The sequence below is a fragment of the Nesoenas mayeri genome, assembly GCF_963082525.1.
Source record: "Nesoenas mayeri genome assembly, chromosome: 20".
In the NCBI taxonomy this organism is placed as follows: Eukaryota; Metazoa; Chordata; class Aves; order Columbiformes; family Columbidae; genus Nesoenas; species Nesoenas mayeri.
This window is the reverse complement of record NC_137569.1, coordinates 3400483-3420961: the sequence shown is the minus strand read 5'-3', so window position 1 is coordinate 3420961 and position 20479 is coordinate 3400483. Positions and strand designations below refer to the sequence as shown.

The 20479-nt window shown below is 39.0% G+C and overlaps 2 protein-coding genes across 2 annotated transcripts; one reads left to right on the top strand and one right to left on the bottom strand.

The window, feature by feature from the left end:
* Nucleotides 1-2310: 2310 nt before the first annotated feature.
* On the bottom strand, nt 2311-8830 carry ASPA (aspartoacylase; the record flags this gene model as incomplete). The annotated part of the gene is made up of 6 exons (XM_080356830.1): nt 8580-8830; nt 7250-7445; nt 5347-5440; nt 4460-4567; nt 3059-3168; nt 2311-2523 (listed from the first exon to the last, which is right to left on the bottom strand). Exons 1-6 carry the CDS (start codon nt 8816-8818, stop codon nt 2311-2313), a joined length of 960 nt encoding a protein of 319 aa, XP_080212956.1. The 5' UTR covers nt 8819-8830.
* A 3874-nt stretch (nt 8831-12704) lies between these two features.
* Nucleotides 12705-18412, top strand: SPATA22 (spermatogenesis associated 22; the record flags this gene model as incomplete). The annotated part of the gene is made up of 8 exons (XM_080357030.1): nt 12705-12747; nt 13152-13280; nt 13977-14031; nt 14167-14262; nt 15529-15853; nt 16171-16297; nt 17164-17261; nt 18221-18412. 8 exons carry the CDS (start codon nt 12705-12707, stop codon nt 18410-18412), a joined length of 1065 nt encoding a protein of 354 aa, XP_080213156.1.
* Between the last annotated feature and the right edge of the window lie 2067 nt (nt 18413-20479).

Here is a 20479-nt window from a genome sequence, read left to right as displayed (position 1 = left end):
CCCCTAGGGTATCATGTGGTGTTTATTGCTTTTTATTTATTGCTGTGTATATATGCCTTCCTATAAAATAATGGGGCAGAAACAGAATTCATGGTGGAGAATATTTGTGAGTTTGTTCTGGTCACCAGGTCTTTACTTTTCTTACTCAGCTTTTCCACGCTCTTGCATTTTGCTGCATAAAGAAAAAGTTATCGTGTCAAGCACTTCAGGAAAATAAGAAGTCAGTATTTATTCCCAAAATTAACAAAAGAAGTTAAATGCAATGCAATCGCAGACTTTTAAAGCTTTTTAAAACTATATTATTCAGAGGACTATGTAATGCATTTCTATAGCACTTTTTATTTCACTGCCGGTGATGACCTAGCACTATGAATTACATGTTTAGTTTGCTATTTTATGTACGTATAAAAAGAAATACTTGTTCTATGTACTTTTAAATTTCACTTAATACATCATGTGTCTTCAGCGTCATGGGCTTTCATCATATATACCCACTGGGTGCCTGTTTTAAAGGTGCTATTTAAAGACTCAGGTGAATTCTGTATTTGAATGATAATATGAATTGCATTGGATTCTTGCAGCTAAGCCTACTGTGGGCAAAATGATGCTAAAGACTTTCTTAACACAGAAGAGAGCGCGAGGGAGCTCTGCAGCGGAAAGGATAGTGCAAAGCTCTTTGCAGGGATGGTGAACATGGATCTTGCTGCCCAACCGCTCTCCTACAGATGCTGTATCCTGTTTTTCCTACCATGGATGGATGGGACCAAACTGAAATCTTCAACTCCGTTATGTTTTTGCAGGGACATTAATGCGTATCAAGAGACCAGTGTAATATCTGAGCCTTGTTTGACCTTCTGGGTAGGATATGTGAGCATGAGAAGAAAAATGCCTGTGGTCTTAGAATCTTTCATCTTTGCTGGTTAATTGTGCATTGAAACGGCCAACAGAGAACGTTGCCTCAGGACTGTGCAGTTCCGTTCGGATTCTTCTGAGTGCCAGTTTTTGTACAAAAGAAAAACATACCTCTTCACATCTACTCAGGAACCAGCAGAATCTGGCCCGTGCTGCGCTCCGTGCTGCTGTGAGCCACTTGTCACCAAAACCAGGTTCAGGTGTCTGCGCTGTACTGAGGTCGCTCTGTAGGTACAGCCAGAAACCAGGGAAGGCACGAAACCACGTCGGGAATGTGCTGTGTCAATGTCCAGGTACAAAAGTGTGTGATAAAGCTGAGGAAGAAGCTGGGGTGTTGCTTCTCAAAGTATTTTGCTAAGAAAATGACCTCCTTTTGTGGCCACAGAGCCCTGCCAGACCACACGGCTCCCATCTCAAGGTCCTTATCAAGAACACTATGAATAATGACTAGAGCAGATAATTCTGTACCTTTTATATGGTGTTTATTTAAATATAAAGAAATAAAGCTTGTAATTCAATAAACATTTTGTCCTGTGGTTTTATTTTATTGCCATAGGAGCTACACAAACCAAGAAAAAAAGGATTTTGGCTTAGTAGTGAACAAGAAAGACATCGCTTTTCAAAGGTTATCATTTGGGGGTTATCTAGACAACTTTAAAAAGCTTTACATTTCATTTTAGTGTCTTTTTCTAAGATGTCATATGCTTTTGGCTAATTTATATCTTTGCAAGTATAAAACAAAACAAAGCCTAAGGCTTCCAGTTCAGCGCAGTTGGGGTTAGTCACAAATGCAGATAATACAAAAGAACTTTAATGTATGTACCCTCACTGTTTCTCTCTCTCTGCTTTTCCTTTGTCTCATATTTTATATGTTTATCCAAGGAATTAGTTTCAAGGATCCCCTCATTCAAAAAGTGATGGTTATTGGAGGTTTGGGGTTATAAAGTAGAAAACCTGATTTATTTTTTTTTTTAATATGATGTAGTTTTGTGGATTAACATCTTTCTATGTGACACTGGATATAAGCTTTATAGCCACTAACCCATACGTGGTGCACTGTTTAATCATTTTATATAGTGTGAACAAGGGCAAGGGTAGAGTCTTGTATCTGGACAGGAACAGCCCCAGGTTCCAGTATCAGTTGGGGAATGACTTATTAGAGAGCAGCATAGGAGAAAGGGACCTGGGGGTCCTGGTGGACAGCAGGATGACCATGAGCCAGCACTTCCTGGCCCTTGTGGCCAGGAAGGCCAATGGTACCTGGGGTGGATTAGAAGGGAGGTGGTCAGTAGGTCAGAGAGGTTCTCTGTTCTTTGTTTATTCCATGAATTATGACTGAGTGACGCTGGATTTCACAGAGAAATAGACTTTTTGTATGGAGAAATCTGTCATAATTTTTTAAGGAGTGTTCTGGTTTCGGGCTGAGGATCTGATGTGGTTTGCAGTGAGTTTCACTTTTACTGTTTTTACAAAAGCTTGTTTCTTTTCATAATATGCAGCTTCATTAATAAATGTTGGATAGACCGTATGATCCCCTTTATACGCAATTACTTCTCCATCAAGAGTCAAAAATAGAGGGTCGCCATTGTTCAGTGGCTGCCAGTCTTGATCCTTAGAGAAAGAAAATAAACAGGAAATATTTACTTTCAAGTTTCTGTATATTTCAAGTGATTTCTGAGTTTATGCTCAACAATTATATTCTCTTCAGTTTGTGGCAAAAGCTTTAAAAATAAGTCCTTTTAATCTTCAGTCTGTAATTGCAGGTTCCTGACCCTCTCAGGCCTGTGTAGAACTCACTGGTAAAGGTGAACTAAAAGCAAATGGCATATGCTCACAATTGATTAAAAACAGACCCTCATTTTAGAATACAAAATCAGATTTGCATTTTATAAGATAAGATATCCTACTGTCTTTTTCTTCTCAGTTGTCGGTTCAAAAGCGATTTTAGATTCAGTGATTCCCAAGTCAGTTATTGAAATATTGTTATGACCTTAGTGACAGAACTTACTATAGGCAAAGCCTAAAGTATTCATTGGCAATATTGTAATTTTAAATATTTACCATTAAAATATACTACAATGTAGCAGAAGCAACAGAGGAAGAATACTTATAAAATGTCATACATGGAAACTGTTTTAGAATTTACCTGCAGTTTAGGGTGAATAATAGCAATAATTTCATCATTCTTATTCCTGGGATAATCTACTTTCTCCATTATTTTAAAAACCTCAATTGTACATGGTGGAAAGTCCTTTCCTAGAAAGAATAAATGTAATTTAATGTCAAAAGGAGCAACTGCCTTTTAAAAAGAACAACGCATTATTTATTCTCTTTAGAATGGCTTAACTCATTAGGTTGTACCTCGTTGAAGTTTCCACACGAGTGATTAGCTCATATATCACAAAAATGTCCAGCTCCAGACTCTGGGCTCTCAAAGCCAAGCTGCAGAAAGGTTACCCAGCCGTGTATTGCACCATATGAAGCCAAGATCTAAATGTGACTTTTCACTGTATACTTTAAAAGATATATTTGGTAGATTAAAAAATCAGCGAAAGGCCTGTGTTTAATAGAGCTGCACAACACTGAATGGTATCAGTGGTGTTGAGTCTTTACCATTCTAGCACAGTAATGGAGGTTCTGACATGTACAGCTATATTATTTTCCTGCTACTTTCTGACAAAATGTACTGTGACACAATTTTAAACATCTATTTTTGTCAGTATGTATTTTAGATAGTACACAGGTGTAACTAAATCTTACAAAATGTATTGACTTTCATTTTAGATAACAATGCACAGAAGGCATGTCAATTAATTGCCTCTTTCTTAGGATTAATTTATGTATATTCTCCATGGGGGTCCTGGTGGACAGCAGGATCACCATGAGCCAGCACTGGGCCCTTGTGGCCAGGAAGGCCAATGGTACCTGGGGTGGATTAGAAGGGGGTGGTCAGTAGGTCAGAGAGGTTCTCCTGCCCCTCTGCTCTGCCCTGGGGAGACCACACCTGGAATATTGTGTCCAGTTGTGGCCCCTCAGTTCCACTTAAATTTGAGAAGGAACTTCTTCTCAGTGAGGGTGGCAGAGCCTGGCCCAGGCTGCCCAGGGGGGGTGTGGAGTCTCCTTCTGTGCAGACATTCCAACCCACCTGGACACCTTCCTGTGTAACCTCATCTGGGTGTTCCTGCTCCATGGGGGGATTGCACTGGATGAGCTTTCCAGGTCCCTTCCAGTCCCTGACATTCTGTGATTCATGTATATACTACTATTCAAATATTGTTAACTAGTATTTCAGATTCTCAGAACAACTGTAAATTAAGGCCAAGTATACTTACTGAATCTTCAGGAAGAGGAAATATCCTTAAGGACCTATATAGGAATTCCGACTTTCTGAAGCCGAATTAGAGTGGTCTAGAGAACATCCTCCCACCCCATTTTACCCATTTCACTGTAAAATGTTGTAGCCCAACCTGTTTTTTTGAAGAATATTCTCCTGAATTAGTGCACTGACACGACACAGAGGGCCATATTCTTTCTTTACTTACTCTACCTTCATTAAAAAGTTGCACAAAATCCAGGCCATGTTTGACAATCCTCCTCATTTTGTCCAAAGTATCGGCTCTAACAACGCCTTGTGGCTGGGGACCCACCTCCACACCTGTTTGCAGGTACAGGAAAATATTAATATAGCCATAATATATCTAAGTAATCTGTGTAATCTAAGTCCTGCTTAGATTACACAGCAAAACTAGGTGCTCAATTGAGTCTGTGATTTATGTTTAAGAGGAATTACAGTTATGTGATTTTGTAAGGCAAGCAGAAAACTTAGCTCACCAGTCAGGTTTAGTTTAAAGAACTCTAAGTACATTTTTGAGTGTGCTACTCAGGTAAGAAAAAGAGTCACTATATGTATTAATTTATCTAATTCTTTTCCTCCTCCTGTCTTTCCATGCTGCATTTTTGAGAACTCATTGTTTAACATGAAAAGCAAACTACTGGGTTTTTTTGCCTATAGTTATGGTTTTAATTCCAGAAATTCACCAGTTCCATGCAGAACGTTTCCCCCTTTATCACGTCATCTCTTTTCCCCTTCTTGGCTAACAACCCACAGTTCAGCCAAGGCTTAGAGGAAGTAAACATTTCTTTTCTGAAGCTGTTATTTCTTCCTTATCCTCATATATTATAAACATTTTTGGCCAGCAGTGGGTTAACTGAGTTTAAGGATTTCCATCCAGCTTCTATATTTTGTAAGCTAAGTGTAAATCAGAACTCTTCAGTAGAAGAGATAATCATACACATTTGATTTAGTAAATGTGTTGTCAAGTAGCTACTGGTGATCAGAACATTCTGTAGAATGTAATTAACAGATCTGGAAACGGGCATTTTAAAAAAATAATGTACGGTGGGTTGAAATGGTCTTTTATTTTTCATATTTACCAACAGGATGTTTTGCTACAGATCGAGTTGTTGCATATTTCAAGCTAGGATGTTCAATCAGCAGAACAGGACAGCGTTCTGGAGCCAGAGCGTTCTGTGGAGATTGTTTAAAACATTTCTTGTTATTCAAATGTTTTAAAATGTTGTGCCACAAAAGATTACTGATGCAGAAGTGATTTATACAGTGTCTTCAATATGTCGCCTTTATTCCCTGGCCCTCAAAGAAGTAGGACATCTTTAGAAAACGTACAAAGCTGGGTTTGTTGGTCTCTTTTCCATTAACTCATGCCAGGCGTGCTCTGCTGAACTTTGCTGTCTCCTAATGTAACTGAACACAGCTCTGGTCTTCAATTGCTAATAGGAAGAAAAATCTATTCATCAGTGTTCTGAAACTTAGAACCAAAATACTGTAAAGCAGATTTCAAGTATTTTTTTGTGTTAAATTCTCTTATGGAGACATAGATTGTGAATTAAGCCTTATTTTAACTTTTTTTTTTTGACATAAAAACCTATTTCAGGCCTCCTTCCTGATGAAGTGCCTACCATTGCTCTTCCTATCATTTTAGTCATAAGCTTTCTATGACTCAAATATTTAATAACTTTAAATGGGATGCATGTAAAAATTTTTAAAAATCAAATGTTAAAATATACTTTCCAAGGAAAAATCATTAAAATTCCACCCTTTGGCCTAATCTCATTTCATCAGTCAGTGTCTCAGTCACTCAAGGCAGCACTTTGCAAACCTCACTCTATCAATACTTATCGGCTTCAGGAGCGGCAGAATCAAACAGCTTCCAAAGACAGATCACTGTTCCTAAAAAGTCTGATGAATGGAACATTTGTCATTACCAAGTTCCATTATTTTTTCCATGTCTTTATTTCATAAAAGTAATGTTTGACTATTTAGCATGTGTGACCCAAATTCATCCAAGTTCCTGACAGATGTGGAGTTCATGATCTCATGTGGCAGGAGCAGGATAGCAAGCAGAATTGCAACCCTGGATTTCAGCAGGGCAAACTTTGGCCTTTTCAGGCAATTGCTGGGGGAAATCCCATGGGCAAGGCTGCTTGAAGGTAAAGGGGCCCAAGATAGCTGGTTAGTGTTCAGGGGCTGCTTCTACCGGGCACAAGATCAGAGCATCCCGACACGTAGGAAGTCAAGGAAGGGAGCCAGGAGACCTGCGTGGTTAAACAGGGAACTGCTGGGGATGCTCAAATGGAAGAGGAGAGTTTATAGATCATGGAAGGAGGGGCTGGCCACTTGGAGAGAATCTAAGGCTGTTGTCAGAGGGTGTAGGGAGGCAACTAGGAAAGCTAAGGCCTCCTTAGAATTAAACCTGGCGAGAGGGGTCAAGGACAACAGGAAGAGCTTTTTCCAATACGTGGCAGATAAAACTAACAGCAGAGGCAATGTAGGAGCACTGATGAACGAGGTGGGTGCCCTGGTGACAGAAGATACAGAGAAGGCAGAGTTACTGAATGGAGCCCAGTACCACTGAGGGCTTCCTGTGTAACCTCATCTGGGTGTTCCTGCTCCATGGGGGGATTGCACTGGATGAGCTTTTGAGGTCCCTTCCAATCCCTGACATTCTGTGATTCTGTGAGATCAATGTGAAAGCAGATTAAATTACATTCATTTTCATAGATATTATTCTAAGCATTCCTCTTTGCCCATCAGTCTTACTAACAGTAATTTTAATACACGAAGATTATGAGTTCAAATCTGAATTACCTGATATTATAATCAATTATCTGATTAAAAAAAAAATCCTATGAGTGATTAAATATTTTAAAAATTTGAAAAAAAAGAAATAGTATATTTAAAGAAACTACAAAGTCATATATAGTAATACAACATTACAACTAATAATCTATTTTAATAGTTCATTTAAATTAGTTTTACCTTGATATAATGAAACATTTGAATTGTAAAGTCATCCCTGGAGCTTTCAAGAATAAGGGTACCACCCATGTTAGAAGTGGTGTTGTGAAGGTCAAAAATAAGGTCATACGCATCATCACTACCTTTGGGACCAAATATCTGATTGATTTCCTGAGCCCTTCTCACTTCATATGGAATATCTTCCACCACTGTCCTGCTGTTAATATCAGTACAAAGAAATTAGTACACTCATTCCATGGCTTTACAGTCAACAAAATAAGTATACCCTTTTCTTCTTACTTTAATTTCATAACTGACTGGAGTTGAAATCACCTATTTAATTACCGAACTGTCAAAACTGGATGAATTTGTGCTTGAAAAAAGCAAGTAGGATTGCTAAACAGGTCTTACTATGATGTACCTCATACAGAATTTTTCAATCTGATTTTAGCTGGAGGTTATTTACTTCTTATTTCTTTATATCCCAAAATTTCCCTCTATGCAGAAAACTAACTCAAAATTCATCAGCAAGCCTGGATCCACTTCCTGCTGAAGACAGTATTTGGATATTGAATGCCCGTGCCCTTTTATCTTGGACATCAGTCGCAAGGTCTTTTTAACTTGCTTTATCTCCTGTCTTATCATATTCCAATCAGACCTTTACAGTCAATTGTTTTGAGCCCTCCTGACCCTCAACGCTCATAGAAGATTTTGCTGCCTCAAATCTATTCCTCTAAAGTTCAATGCCTGTAATCTCAGGTGACTACATCTGTCTTACACTTTAAAATAATGGACTTAGCCTAAGGAAAGGTCTGAGCTCTGCTTCCTGTCTGAATAAGGGCTCTATAGGAAACTGATGTATGGCACAAAGGTATCTATTAACGTATTGACAGTGTACAGAGCTGTAGACTCAGTCTTGTTCTGCACAGAGAGCAAATCTGCTTTTGATGACAGGCTTGGGATGTTACCCAAGTACAATACAGAAACACCTAATATCTTACTGCCAGTATAACTGTATTCAGAAAATCTCCAAAGCTGAATTGCACAAGATGTGAGAAATAATGACTTTGCAACTGAGAACAGCAACACTTACATTTACACAAATACAGCTAATCTAATATTAATTTAAAGTGCTGTGTTTAAGATGCCGTGTTGGTCTGAGACTTGTTCTACTGGCAATAGTTTTAAAATGAATCTGTGCAATTTGTTCTTTTTGGGGTAAAGGTCAATAATCTCAGTTATGTGACAGTGAAAATAGTGGAACTAGTGTTAACATTTAAATCTGGAAAGGAAGCTCCTCACGAGTTTAAAAACAGAAAATTAAAGCAACAGAAAATACAACTATTCTTACCCAAGATTATCAGGGTCAAAAACACGGTTCAGATCACAGTCAATATATCTAGTACACTTCTTCACAGCTCTTGGGTTGGCAAGAAAGAGTTTCACCTCCATTCCCGTTCTTTGAATCTCAGCTCCATTCTCTTGCCAGTGCTTGACCAAAAATACCCCCGACAACTCATTGCCATGAGTTCCCCCGAAGATCGCAACCCGTCGGACCGGAGGGTTATCAGCACCGGAGGAGGAAGTCATGCTTTGCAGCAGCTCTAGGGATTGCTGGAGGCAAAACAGAAAATAATGATCAAGTAAAAAAAAGAAAAACCCAAATATTTTTACTCCTTTTAATAGGAAATTCTCTAAGCCTGTTGAGGTCAGATGTGAATGAAAGCGAATTAAAGTTTCTCTAACAGTTTTAGACTCCCGTTGCGAGGCGGGGAGTTGCCAACCTGACCCTCCTCCCTCTCCGGAGCCCTCCCCTTCATTGACCGTATTTAGTAATATCTCAGAGTCTGTTAATGGTACTGTTACACGGTTCAAAAGTTAACTTCTTCAGGCGATCTCTGCTAATATTTGATATATAGGTAAATCTTGTACTAATGGCAGTATGAAAGGACTTTTTAAATGTAAACTTCAATAACGCACTTAAATAACTCCGACATTTTTGCATTGCAAACTAGATGTAACAAGTATCCTCACGTATGTTTGAAGTTACATAAACATTACAGCACACAAAGGCAGAATGATTTAAAGTGAGCAAAAACAGTAAAATGTGAATCACATCTTGGCTCTAGATCAACAAAGAATGCTGAAACATCAAGTGCTTTCAGCTAAAAAAACAACAACAGCTGAGTTCCTCAAAGCATGTTGTTGCTTGTGTGACCTTTTTGTTTTGTAATATCTGAAGAACAGCGATGAGAAGGAACAGCAGCTGAAATTAAAGTGCAGTTTCTCCACGACTGACTTACGCAGCGTTCCTGGCTCTAGTTCTGCCTCGGGATCTGCTGACACAGACCTTGAACACACTGGAACAACTGTCAGTGCCGACCCTTCTGACTTCTGCAATCTCTTATTAAAAAGGAAACAGATATAGATCACAATGGGAAAATAATTGTATTGTCCCCCCACCCCCAAAATGTTAATCAGCAACTTGACTCCTTCCATTTCCAAAAGCACTCGGGCTTCTGAAGGGAAACTTCAGCTGAAGAGCAGCTGTAACTTCCATCGCGAGGATCAAAACATTTAGAATAAACGGTCTTAATAGCAGAAAATACTTTTTACTGCTGTAAATGCCAGAAGTATTTGCAATTAGAATCTGACACGCAATATAAATATTAAAAATGTTACATTGTAAGGGAATAAAGGATGTTTATTGAACATTTTTATTAAGATTATACTCCAGTGACTGAGTATTTGGTGAGTGCCTGGGAGAGGCTTTATAACCCAGGCCGATGAACTGTAGGTTTACAAAAAGAAAGCTAAACATAGGACTTATCCAGCCAAATTCTGCCAGAAATTTATTAATATTTCCTACAAAAGTTGCTCTCTATCTTTCAGCTTATGCAAACAGCTTTGCTGAACCTTATGGTGAGTTAATATAGACTGTTTACTTAAACACTCAACTGTATTACTGCTGTACTTAGAGGCTGTCAGATATTTAATCATAGTAAGTAATTTATTAAACAAAGCAGTAAAGTTGTATTTTGCAGCACTGGACGGTCCGTCCCGTCCTTTGACCCCGGTCTCTCGGTTGTGGTGCCAGAACGGCTGTTTTCAGGCTGCTGAGAAAAGGACTCGCTCTCCGCCTTGGTTTGCTGAATTGAGCCACTGCAGCAGTTTGAAGAGTTAACAGCAAAACGCAAACACGCAGTACTAGTTCATATAGTTTATCTTCCATTGCTGGTGGTACCGGAATGGTTATAATTCCTTGCAAAGCCCCGAATGAAATACAGAGATCGTTTGTGCACTCACCTCATTTAACATGCAAGAAGCCTGGCTCCCAATAAGAGCTTTTTTAGGACAGATACAGCGTGTTTCCAAACATGAGTTTAGGAAATAAAGCCATGGAGGCTTCTTTTATACCCTTAGAGCAACTTAACTTGCAAAGAGCTTTTAACTCCTGGTCTCCCAGGGCATTACAAACACCCACAAATTCATGGCATAAATGCAGACACTTGAAAAGCTCTCACTGTTCTGAATTAAACACTGGGGCCAATTCCTTATTCCTGCGCTTTACCAATACTCACACTTCAAAAATTCTGCAGGATCGTGTTTAGTTTATTAAGAATTCAGGTTGTTTTTATGTACTATAAATATCTGGTAGTGCATCTGAAAGCTTAGAATGTGGGCCATGAGCTAAAAAACGTATGCAATAAAAAAAAAGGTAAATGAAATTATGTCTAGCCATCCAAGCTACAAAGCTACACATACAGTATGTGTAACATGGCCCATCAAAGCCTTCCAAGGTACTGGCTTAAGAAAACAGACTGCAAAGGACAAGCTCCAACCCTGCCTAACGCCAAGATTGTACACAGGGACCTGTCAGAAGTTACACGGTTGAAAACACCCACATCTAGTTTTATTTATCCCCATGTTTGTGTGCACACATTTGTGCATATTCAACTCCCGGCACCCGCTTCTCTAAGTGCTGAACCTGACACCACTTGGGCCACCACCAGAGGTACGGAGATAATTAATTAAATCCTACAGCTGACCAATTTAATTGTTCCCGCCCCTGCCCTCCCCAGCCTGGCCCGGGCTGGGTCCAGCCGCCCCCGCCCGCCCAACTGCGCATGCGCCGGCCCCGCCCCTTCCCGCCCTTTTTCGCTCCCTCAGGCCGTTTGGTGCTTTAGTTTTGGCGGGTCCTACCTGAGCCCTTTTCCTTCGGACTCCAGCAGAGACTTCAGGCTCCTTTAGCTGCTGCTGTGCAAAGTCCTGCGGAGGCTCACCCTGGTATCCCCTCTACTCTGCCCTGGTGAGACCACACCTGGAATATTGTGTCCAGTTGTGGCCCCTCAGCTCCAGCAGGACAGGGAACTGCTGGAGAGAGTCCAGCGCAGGGCAACAAAGATGCTGAAGGGAGTGGAGCATCTCCCGTGTGAGGAAAGGCTGAGGGAGCTGGGGCTCTGGAGCTGGACAAGAGGAGACTGAGGGGTGACCTTATTAACATTTACAAATATATAAAGGATGAGTGTCAGGAGGATGGAGCCAGGCTCTTCTCAGTGACAACCAATGACAGGACAAGGGGTAATGGGTTCAAACTGGAATACAAAAGGTTCCATTTAAATTTGAGAAGAAACTTCTTCCCAGTGAGGGTGATAGAGCCTCAACAGGCTGCCCAGGGAGTTGTGGAGTCTCCTTCTGTGCAGACATTCCAACCCGCCTGAACACCTTCCTGTGTAACCTCATCTGGGTGTTCCTGCTCCATGGGGGGATTGCACTGGATGAGCTTTCCAGGGCCCTTCCAACCCCTGACATTCTGTGATCTTCCATTCTCCATCACTAGCTTATGTTTTTTTCTACAGCTTTTTGCTGTGGGGTTTGGTTGCTTATCTTCAAGAGAGGTCAGAAAGCAAAACAAGACAGACTGAAAATCCCATGCAATGCCGAAACTGCCTTCATAAATGCTTATGTAAAGTTTATGGGGCTTTATTTTACAACTGTATCACTTACTGGTGGCCATTAGGCTTCGTAGCACTAGCAATGCTGTTTAAATTGTCTAACAACAATGAACTAGAAGCTGTTGTGACACCTCTTACTGATGTACTCACAGAAATAAAGAGTAAATTATCCGTTAGTCTAGCTGCGGTAGATACTTACGCTTAATTCTTATAAATGTGTTTAACAGCTGCATATGGTTAACTTGCTACAGGAAAATGAACGCAGAGGCAATGTCTTACATTATTTATGTGCACCAGTGAGTGGTGTTATTCATATGCTGCTAAAAGCGATATGCACCAGTAGCTAACTGTGATAGAACAGCAACTAATGCTGCACAATAGTCTGTGTAGTACCCTCAGTGTAGGTGGTAATTCGGATGTGTTGGCAACATGAATTTGTTTACTTTGTCTGCTTATCTAACTTCCATACAGCAAATCTGGAGTAACCAGTCCAGCGTTGCCTGTTAACATACAGCAGAGACATGAAAAGGAGTTTGGCTGACACTTCAACTCGCAGCACAGCAGGTACCATCCATTCTTTTGTGTTTTACACTTCAGACCCCGTTATGCTTTTATATTTCTATATGTATAAATACCCAGCTGCAGTTTCCATACAGGATGTTTGTTATTCAGCCCTAGAGCCCCATTTCCTGCGTGTCTTGTGCGCTTTGTCTGTTTCAGTGCAGCACAGATTTTGAATGGAGTCGGGTGACTGGTCACTGAGGGAAAAGTTTCATTCACTGGAGTATTTGCAGGACAGAGAGCTGGGAATGTGAATTCTGCGAGGCAATGGCTGGTCTGCTGTGTGCTTATGAAATGTAATTCCTATGGGTGCTGTAAAACAATTGTTAAGTAATTTTATTTACATATGTTACATGTAGATTGTGTATCCTATTGCTATAGTATTATTATTTCAATCTTAATTTTAGGTTGTCTGCCTGTGCCTCTGTTCAATCAGAAAAAAAGAACTAGACAGCCCCTCACTTCAAATCCAATTAAAAATGAGCCAGGTACCAGTTCTGGGACTCATGCTTACGACTTTTCTCCCACATCATTTGGTAAATAAGATACATTTTATTTTTTGTATGGCCTTTATGATTGTATTCTATTAAATTCAACATGGTCTTTATCAAGACCTATACGTATCCATTATGTTTATTTCTGAAAAGCTCATTGTGTAAAAATTGTCCTCCAGGAAATTTCTTTCTCCTCAATATAATTGAGCTTTTTATACTTTGTGCCTAGAGGGAGTTTGACTCTTTGTGTGTTAGAGAATGAAGTAGCACTGGCATTTAAATAGAGTCTCTTGAAACTCTGACCTTTTGTTTTCAGTTGATCTCAATCAACATTCAAGTCCTGTGTTACAAGAAGAAACATTTATAAGATGTCTTTCTTGTAATTCAGAAGAGAACTTCTGTTCTTCAAATTGTGCTCAGAAAGAATGATGCAGAATTCTGCCTTTAGTACTTTCTTTGTTTTACTTATAATAAAATGAAAAAGTTTACTCAAAGTAAAAGCCTCTGTGCTAATAAGTCTAATGTCTGTAACTCAACCATTTTCTAGAGGAGCAACCTACTAGTTAGAAGTTGCCTTGTAATTACACTTATCAAAGGATCCCAATCCTTTTATTTTTGATTCTCATCGCTATTTGTGGAACATTAAGCAGATAACGAGCAGAAGCCCTAAGAAGACCTAATATCTGTCAGTCTTTTCAGTTTGTATCCATATTCAATCCTTTGTCTTTTGAGAATTAGGCTGGGGAACTGCAAACCCAGAAGTGGCTGGACCACAGAAAGGAGCAAACAGTGGGTATGTAGAAGCAGATTATTTGTTGCTTATTGATGTTTATTTAAATGTTAATTGTTTCATAAACTGCGATCCATCTGTTTGGCTTACAATAAAGCTGCTACTCTGTCACTGATACTCTAAACTTCTGTTTGAAAGCCGAACAGAACATCAGATGGCTCTTTCCCTTATGAAACCACCAAATGCATCAAAGGCTAATTTAGCAAATACTGGAAAAAACTTCTATGCTTGCAGGTTGGTGAAATCTTTAATTTTTATTATTCTTCCTTAACTAAACTTAAGTGAAAATGTATCTTACATTAATCTATATTCTTGTAACATTCAGAGAGACCCTTTTAATTCTCAGGTTTTTACTGTAGTGCTTTTGAGCCAAAACCCACTGAAGTGAATTACCTTTCTAGTGTACCTAATGAGGCCCATTAACTAGACCTAAAATCCAGCTTTATTATCAGGCGTAAAATTCAGCCTTACGATGTAGTTTGAGATTTGCCTTTACTTGAAGCTTTTCCCACTTTCCCCTTTGAGATTCGACTTTACTTGAAGCTTTGCCCACTTCCCCATTCCCATCCTTCCCCCTCCATTCCATTTTGCCTTTGAAGGAACTTGATTGACACATTCACACTCTTTTTGCCATTGGAAAGGAATAGGAGGAAAGAAAAAAAGAACGGTTAAAACATTGCTGGAAATGTTCCTGCCAGCCCTAGGCATCTGAATCTGTAAACTTCTCCTTGGTTTACAAAAGCACAGAGTTCACAATTATATTCAGTTTTGATATAAAATTGCCCTAATGTACACCAATAGAAACTTATTTCAGTCTATTGATAAATTTAGGTTCTAGGAAATTCCTAGACTGCCTCTTCTGTGCAGTATTGAGCTCCCAGCAGATATCCGGCAGGTTAAAGTCACCCACAAGAACAAGAGCTGTTGATTTTGAGACATCTGCCAGCTGCTTGTAGAATAATTCCTCTCCTTCATCATCCTGTTGGGCGGTCTATAACAGACACCCACGAGGATGTCAGCCTTGTTGGACTTCCCCTTGATTCTGGTCCACAGGCACTCAACCTTGTCACTGCTGACCTCAAGTTTAACAGAGTCAAGACACTCTCTAACATATAAAGGCACCCCTCCACCTCTCCTACCCTGCCTGTCTTTTCTGAAGAGCTTGTAGCCACATGTAGCAGCACTTCAGTCATATGAGTCATCCCACCATGTTTCTGTGATGGCAACTATGTCATAGCTTTCCCGCTGCACGATGGCTTCTACCTCCGCTTGTTTGTTGCCCATACTGCATGCATTAGTTTACATGCACTTCAAGTGGGCTGCTGATTTCACTCTTAATTCAGGCTCTCCATCCTTAGGCTGATCTTTGGAGAGCTATTTAACAGATATTTTTAAAGCTATACTAACAATACATAGGTTGCTTTTACATACTTCAGTTACATATCTGAGTATTCAGAATAGATATTGTAATACTAAACTGTGTCTTGTGTTGTACTACAGGGCAGAAGAGAAGACTCCCAGTATGAAAGTTTGGAACAGAAATGAGTATACTCCTTTAAGTAACACAACAGATTCAAGATCTGATAGTGGAATTATTCGAAAGTTTGAGAACCTTTCAAATAGTTTGAAAACTGTACAGCAGCAAAAAAACCCTGATAACCATCATTCATCTCAGTATATCAAAACAGAAACAAACCAAACATCTAAAGGACAATGGCCAGTGAAACCCAACACTGTTTCAAAAAGTCCAGCATACAAGTTTAGCCACAATATTCAGCAAAATAAAATGAATGAAAAAATGTATTTTCCAGAAGACAGAAGTCAGGTAAACTTATGGAGAGAGTTAATATGAAGATACAATGCAGAAAACTGTAAGGAAAAATAAAATTGTGGAAAGATGAGGTTTTCATCAGTCCTTGCTGTCTTTGTAGACGTTTCTGAGAATTTAGAAATGAGATTTCCATACTGTAATAATCCGCAGTACTCAGCAAGATCATATAAATTGGCAGGGAGTTGTTTTTATAGTCTGAACAAGTACTCTAATTTTAATGTAAGTATAGGATATCATAACATATAAATGTCTGTGTGCCTTTTAAAATGGCGTGTGTATCTCTAACTTGCATTTTCATCTTCCTCTGAAAGGAAGTTTCATCTCAATTAAAAATTAAAGAAAAAAAGAATTCTTTGCGAATCATATCTGCAGTCATTGAAAGCATGAGGCACTGGAGTCAATACACTTATAAAACTGCACTATTATTTGAAGTTTTAGGTAAGCATGGTAGATTGTGCTGTGACTGATAACAATGGTAGGACAACAGCCAAAAGAAGATGTTATTAACTGTAGGAACAACTGCTGAAATACTGAAAAACACAGAATATGGGCATGAGCACCACCTAATTTTCCTGCTGGAAGATCCATTCAGCTATTGAATATGACTAGAGTAGCTACAAAATTACTAATACAGTTATCCTTCAGCATTTAAGCTCTTTCTATCCTGCTGCTTTTCTTGTTTTTAGTATGTGTTGCAATACATTTTCCTATTAAAAAGGAACCTTCTGTAGGGAGGTACAGTTTTGCAGTAATTTTTAACGCAGTTATTCTGGGAATAAATTCAAGTCTGGAATACTTCTGAACACAGATGACCTTTAGTGTGCTTCGCTTTGAATTTAATTGACGTTATCTGAGAAATGAACACGACAAAAGACTGAAATGACTAAATTTTAAATCAAGGTGAATAAGAATATACAATGTAATGGCATCTCAAGAAACTATTTTGACAAGGTTGCAAATATTTGAAGTTGATTTGTGTATGAAGATCAATAAAACTTAGAGAATTGTGTTGTGCTCTGCTTAACAAGGGAATAACCCATTTACAGTGATGGTTATGAAAACCACACTTGGTCGCTCAGTTTAGACAGACATCATGTACAATTTTACTATTCAAAGACTATGTAAAGCCCGTAATTTGTATTGGAACTTCCAGTGCTGCCAGCACAAGTTCCCACAGAAAGCTGACGCTGACTTGACATATTGTAGTGCTTTTGTGTAGTAAATGTTGCCATGGTATCTTGGTATATTATAGTTAGTACTGCTCTGATGTTTACATCATGATGTATTTTTGTGAAATGGTACAGGCACCCTTGATTCTGCAGTCACACCTGGAGCATATGGGGCAAAGAATTTTCTTCTGAGAGATGGAAAGGAGACTCTGCCTTGTGTATTTTATGAAATTGTAAGTATTCTGTGTCCATGCATAAAACAGGCACCACTAGCTATAATCTCTTTTATAAAGCTAATAATATCACAGAATCACAGAATGTTAGGGATTGGAAGGGACCTTGAAAGATCATCCAGTCCAATCCCCCTGCCAGGGCAGGAACACCCAGATAAGGTTAGACAGGAAGGCGTCCAGGCAGGTTTTGAATGTCTCCAGAGTATATACTGGAACCTAGGGTTGTTTGCATTCCCTCAGTTTAGCTGTGAGGATGCTGTGGGAGACTGTGTCAAATGCCTTACTCAAGTCAAGGTAGATCATGTCCACCGCCCTCCCATCATCCATCCATCTTGTTATGTCCTCATAAAAGTCAATGAGGTTGGTCAAGCACGACTTCCTCTTGGTGAAGCCATGTTGACTGCCCCTAATGACCCTCTTATCCCTCATATGCCTTGAGATGGCACCAAGGAGAAGTCGTTCCATCAGTTTCCCAGGGATGGAGGTGAGGCTGACCGGTCTATAGTTGCCCAGGTCCTCCTTCCTGCCCTTTTCGAAGACTGGAGTGACATTTGCTTTCCTCCAGTCCTCAGGCACCTCTCCTGTTTCCCAAGACTTGGCAAAGATGATGGAGAGCGGTCCAGCAATGACCTCAGCCAGCTAGGTCATATGTCGTTCTGATAAAACAAAACATTACTATGTAGAAAGAAAGATGGATACTCATACTATGTTGTTCACAAACTGGTCTAGAGCAATAATCCGGTCATTATTTAGGCATCCTCAGACTTCTGTTTCAGCAAAAAAGGTGGGACTTTCTGTTCAGCTTCTAAGTAACTGATAATAGCAAAAAAGCTGATGTAAATTCCTTCCACGTTTGAGGTAGTCCTCAGAAATCCACTAATATATAACAACTGGACCTTTTGAAAGCTTCTATGTTACAAAGGTGTGTAATTTTGTTTTTTATCATGCTTTCGCTGAAGGATCGGGAGCTTCCAAGACTAATTAGAGGCCGAGTGCACAGGTGCATGGGAAACTATGATGCAAAAAAGAATATTTTCAAGTGTGTCTCTGTAAGACCAGCAACTATTCAAGAACAAAACACTTTCCAAGAATTTGTCAGAATTGCAGATATTGAGATGACAGCATTTGTAAAAACAGTAAATGAAATTTAATAGTCAAAATGGTTGTCCAAAACAGGTTTTCACTTCTCGTTACCCGTAAAGGCTGGACATCCTAAAGCATTTAACCAAACTAATACTGAAAATCTGATTAAACAACTGAAAATATCACTCTGCTGTGTTCTCTAACAAATGCTAGTTACAATATTTTGTTTCTACTGTTACTTTTCATAGTTTATCTTTCCTAGTTAAATATACAATAACAGGGTTTCATTACTTAGTAGACCATCAATACTAATGCAGATTGCCATTGTTTCCTTCAATACCTATTTCAAAATGTTGACTGTATAGTTATTTTGAGGAGTACGTGGTCAAAATTTACTAGCTAACGAACATCAGAGTTCTGTTTGGCTCTGCATATTGCATTAAAAATGCTCTTTGGTAGAAAGTTGGCTTTATTCCACTTCAGTTCCAACTAACAGGTTCTCTTTCCTTTTCTGGTTTACAAGAACATGTGTAAGGGCTTTTCTTGAAATGAACATTATAGATACTACAGAAAGATTTCACAGGATGCAGCTGTGTATATTAGGTACTCATATGGTTCCCGTTGATATGTTATCAGATTCATGGTTTTTAAAAATAATCAGTATAACACCTGTATAAAATAGCAACAGACCCTGAAGCTATAGGAGGATTGCCCAAGGACACAGAGGAAGTTGGAGGGAAATAATTATTTGAACACAGAACTTCCTTGCCTTTGCCATAGAAACGTCTTTGATGAGGGATGGACCAAGTACGTGTTTATGTCTTTGCCTTCAAACATTAACTTGCAGAGATTTTTCCTGCTGTTTCTATTTCCTTTTCCTCTTAGCTAGTTCCCCTACTTCAATAGCTTTGTACCAGACCTGTTGGGAATTGTAAAACAAAAGAGATGTCAAGAAAATAGTAAACAGTATGATTCTTTTTTTCAGTTTTATTATACAGTGTTGGCAATTGGAAACTTCACATTTAAAATAATTGAAATATTGTATCCAACAAGTCAAATACAGAAAACAGTTAATATTCTAAAAAGGAGCCAGCTAGTCAACGCAGAAACACATTAATGGAAAATACAGCTTTTAGTTACACTTAAAAAATTATATATTTAGAATAAAACTTGAACCTGGTCCAGTAAATCGTTCAACTTGTAACAGGAAAACGCGTTTACACCGTTTAATGCGCAGACAGTCTTTATTTTAAAAAAGTGATCTGTCAGTGTTAGCACATGGATTGTTAACAACACCTCCCTTCATGTTCTAGGCGGGGACCTAAAGTAAATGCTTTACTAACTGTTTGAAGAACCACTTGCGTTATTGTCTTTGCTTTCTGTGCTAAGCTGGTTCTGAGCGTGGATTCAAGGACAGTCTTGCCTATCCAGTTGTAGAGGTCATATACATATATTTGATTTCCCTTATATATTATAAAATATTAAAGAAAGTTCCAAATGGAAGGATTAGCTTAGCTCATAAAAGGTGCAGAATATTACAGGGTGTAAAGCTTGATGATGGTCACAACAGAAGCTGACTTTTACAAAGAAAAGGATTTGGTGCGGCAGTATTGTATATTGTAAGACTCCGTTGTAACAGTAATTTAAAACTACAAAAGAAGCTTGAACTATGGGACCAGACCTGCAAGCATCTGTGCGTGTTGTCACCACCACACAAGTGTTGTAGCTCTACTGATTTCAGCTGAATGACTGATGGTTCCAGTTCTGCACATGTGAAAGTTACGTTAACGAGTAATGACAGGAATAGGTTTATTTGTATCTACTAGGTATGTTATGGCTGTTAATAAAAATCTAAAATAATTTTACTCTCAGTAAGTGTTTAGATCTTTGCAAAAACGTTTTCTACTTTACACTAACAAATCACTTTTTCTAGTGAAACATTAAGTGAACAGTCGTAAACATTACACATAACAGAAAAAACCCTACATAATACAGTTTATACACATTACTCAACATTTTTCAGTTGTTGCTTGTTTTGTTTTAATTATATTGATCCTGTCTTGTATAATGGTTCTAGTGTAAAGGCACAGGTTGGTTAGGAAAGAAAAGCCTGCATCTCTGTCTCTCTGCTTGGC